The sequence below is a fragment of the Orbicella faveolata genome, unplaced genomic scaffold (assembly GCF_042242905.1).
Source record: "Orbicella faveolata isolate gen_17 unplaced genomic scaffold, um_ofav_v1 contig_46, whole genome shotgun sequence".
Lineage (NCBI taxonomy): Eukaryota > Metazoa > Cnidaria > Anthozoa > Scleractinia > Merulinidae > Orbicella > Orbicella faveolata.
Genome location: NW_028301576.1, coordinates 13,117,921 through 13,121,431, shown reverse-complemented (window position 1 = coordinate 13,121,431; position 3,511 = coordinate 13,117,921). Strand labels below are relative to the sequence as shown.

The 3,511-nt window shown below is 39.4% G+C and overlaps 1 protein-coding gene across 1 annotated transcript; it reads right to left on the bottom strand.

Annotated features, from left to right (window-relative positions):
* Window positions 1–1,318: 1,318 nt before the first annotated feature.
* LOC149098483 (uncharacterized) lies at window positions 1,319–3,179 on the bottom strand. Its single transcript, XM_089276697.1, has 3 exons — window positions 2,878–3,179; window positions 2,464–2,527; window positions 1,319–1,785 (listed from the first exon to the last, which is right to left on the bottom strand). Exons 1-3 carry the CDS (start codon window positions 2,977–2,979, stop codon window positions 1,319–1,321), a joined length of 633 nt encoding a protein of 210 aa, XP_089132823.1. The 5' UTR covers window positions 2,980–3,179.
* Between the last annotated feature and the right edge of the window lie 332 nt (window positions 3,180–3,511).

Here is a 3,511-nt window from a genome sequence, read left to right as displayed (position 1 = left end):
CGCGTAGTACGATTGTCAAAAGTTTGCGTTTGGTATAGTAGTCGACGAGCTGTTCTGAGTGTTCTCCGTGCATAGACTGTTGATTTGAGCTTAATATATCGTCGAAGAAACGCAAAAGTTCGTGTCCATTTGTTAGTGCGAAGAAGGCACCACAAAGGAAAAGGCCGGGGCGGAAATGTTTCAAAAACATTCGATCACAATTGGGCTGATGCGTTAGCTGGCTAGCGACAAAAGTTCCTTCTTCAAGCAGTAGAAGTTGCTCGCACTGGACGAGGAAGGCATTTGACATCCTCTAAGCATTATTTCCTTGGCGCTTTTGCCGTTCGAAGCGGTAATGGTACCATCTCAACTCAATCGGTATCTCGTGGGTTTGCTTTACGTTGTTTACGAGTGCGCTCTATCGTTACCTACGGCTTCTCTAACCTAAGGCGTTTTAAAATTTGAAAAGAAGAAACGGAAACAAAAACTATTTTCTTACTAACCTGGGCGCACGAGCGGTGGAATTCAGATCTTGCACAAGGATATTTGTCGCCAGAAGCAAGATTTGAGCCCTCTTTGTAATTGAAACGAGCTCGGTATTGGTAAAGTATGATGAGCCTTCACTTCATTGATCAACGCGTCATTATTTTCACACGTTTTGTGTAATTATCTCATTACACCAGAAGAGCGCCCCAAAGTATTTTCCTTCGTATCGCGAAACAAAATTTCAGCGACTGAAGCACACCTTTTGAGTTTGTTTTTGGCGAGGTTTCAACGTTTTTCGCAGAAATTTGGAGGGACCGTTGCCTGATAATCAGGCAAATGAACGGTGTCGAGGAATTTTTAGTTTTTGTTTCTTTCAAAAGTTATGACTATTTTAGGGAAGAGAACACATGTTTTGTAAACTCTCAAACTTAAACTGCGTGTCAAAAACAAACCAGACAAGTAATAAAAATTTCCCGACATCGCTTTTTAAGAGGAAAGTGCCAAGAAGACATAGCGATGTTGATCGCGTCCTCTCGTTCAAATCTGACCGGAAACGAACTTGATAAGTGAACCTCTGTACTTTGTGAAATAGGGCGCTATATTCGGAAAACCTAACTTTTTTTAATAAATATTTAAAAATATATACTTTACTAGGGTTTGCGTCAAACGTCCGACCTCAAAGCAGCGCCAACGAATCGTTTGGGGTATACTGATACCTTAAACATGTTTAACTTCATTAAGTCAAACTATTTGTTTTGTCAGTGCTCTCTCATAAGCTGCGCCTTTGAATGTAGCACCATCCAAAATGCTTTTCCCTGAATATATTTGTCGTGATAACTGGTTACAAGTTTATTTAACTATGACACAGTGTATCTTCAACAGTTTTACCTTGTTTACGTGACCTGGTCACATCCCATACACTGCCAGCAATCAAAGTTGCCGTTAGCAGGCCCAAAGATGCGTACAAAATAATGGCGGTCAAATCCCGGTGCTGGGAACTTTTCATCTGACTGCGTTCTCGCATCTCAATGTTGCAGTCCTCCTCTTCATAGAATTCTAATTCATCATCGTCGTCAATGTCTGTCAGTGGATTGATTTCGGGATGTTTTTCTATCTTCTCCCTCACACATTTCACCAAGTCGTCTTTTGTTGCAGATCTTTTTTTGATCACCTTCATACTGATTCCGACGATGTGAGGCTTCAGTGCTTCCAGAATCTGCTTATTGTCGGCGTGATCGGCAACACAGGTGTAAAGGACAATACTGTGCAAGCCTTTTCCAGTTTGCAAGTGGGTTTTCAGATCTTTCAAGGAAGCCATCTCTAGGGAAATTCGTTAATAGAGTAAAGAGTATGAAACAATTTCCTCGTTTGGTTCCCAATATTCTCTCTTACGTCAATGCTCAAAAGGAAGTTCCCGGATGTTTTCGACGAATTTTTAGTCAAGTTAGAATATCTAATTTTCAGCCTGCTAGCTAACAGATTATAATTAGGCCCCCCGTCACGCCGAAGAGATTTGAAACGGTTAGACTACGGTTAGGCCGTCCTCCCACGCTAATACGTTACGAGAACGGGGCTTTTCGAAAAGGTTCTTCAAACCAGAGTAATTTGAAAACACTGGCTTTGCGTTTTAGTGTGGAAGGAAAACATTTTGAAAGCGGAGCTGGGATGGCGTGATGTCATTTCACTGACCGAGTTTTCTTAAAACATAAGTCCAAAATGACCGGTGATTGCTGCGTCTTCATATTTTTCCGGCGTAGTGTGGCCGGCGCCTTTTAGAATGATATTATGATTCTGCTATTCTATAAATTTCCTTTTTTAAAAAAAAAACAAACAAAGGCATTAGATTACGCAATTCTGCGTCTTGTGGCCTAAGAACAGCACACTGAACATCAACTACGTCTTTTGTTTTGTCAGCCTATCACATTAAGCTTTTATTAGAACTAGAACTCATCATGTGGATCATAAACGACGACAAGGAAATTATTTCAGTTGAGTTACCTTTAATAGTTCCCCCTCTGAACTCCTTCGAAAAGAGATTCTTGCTGCCGACAGGCACTCCGATCTACAATACAAATAAAACTATTATGACCTCCACGCCTGGACTAGTCTTTAATGCAAAAATAAACAAATTTGTTATGTCAATATCATTTTAATCAATCGTTGAATTTTAATGAAATGGAATAAGCGAAAAAATGAAATTTAATTTGTTCGCAATCAATTGACTTCCTGCTTTCCTGGTTAAAAACATTGGCACAGTGAGGTGATAACAGCTGAGTTGGTGCATATCTATCAATTGCTAACCTAAAATGAACTATTTAGCCTTGAAATCTTTATTTTCTGGAGGCGGCTCACTGTGTCGGTGTTCAGAGAGAACTAGTTGAGTCCTAACTAGCAAATGATCAGTATATTTACAGTTCTATTGAGATATGTGTTCCGAGGCATCATTTCTCTCGCCGTCAATATAGATGAAACGTCTGCAGTGAATGTGGAGAGAGTTACCATACCAATGATCATCCAGACCGCCGCATAAATACGGGCCAGCAAAGACCTGGGTGATCTATCTCCATACCTATTGTAGGAACAAAGAAAGAAACGATAAAAATAAAGGAAATGGCTGCATTTCGGTACTTGTATTGAAAATTGTGTGTCGTTCGGAAATTCCAACTCAGTTTTTTTTTTCCTTCGTTAAATATATTTAGTAACGCGTTTTAATGAATGTATGTCCCTCTTCTCATCCTCTGATATTTACATAGTAGATGTTTATTTTCTTACCCTACTGTTGTCATGGTAACCACTGCCCACCAGGTTCCTTCGCAAACCCCTTGCCAAAAAGACGATGGGAACTGAAGTGGATTCCGTCGACAATCCTGCAACAGAAACAACGCCAAAAATGATCAATTAAACAGGTTTTTTCCAATAAAATAAAAATAAAAAACGGTTTAAAAGAACTTATTATAAGTCACAAAAAAAAAAAAAAAATTTAAGGCCTTAGAATGTCACCAGAAGTTGCTGAAGCAAAGCATTATTAATAAAGTCACTAAAATTT

Bases quoted from the DNA above. Each gene is read 5' to 3' on its own strand.
- LOC149098483 (XM_089276697.1), bottom strand. From the start codon at position 2,979: ATGATCATTGGTATGGTAACTCTCTCCACATTCACTGCAGACGTTTCA. The intron at 2,528-2,877 runs GTAAATATACTG...TTTGTATTGTAG, and splicing joins ACACATATCTCAATAGAACT to ATCGGAGTGCCTGTCGGCAG. The intron at 1,786-2,463 runs GTAACTCAACTG...GAATTTCCCTAG, and splicing joins CAGAGGGGGAACTATTAAAG to AGATGGCTTCCTTGAAAGAT.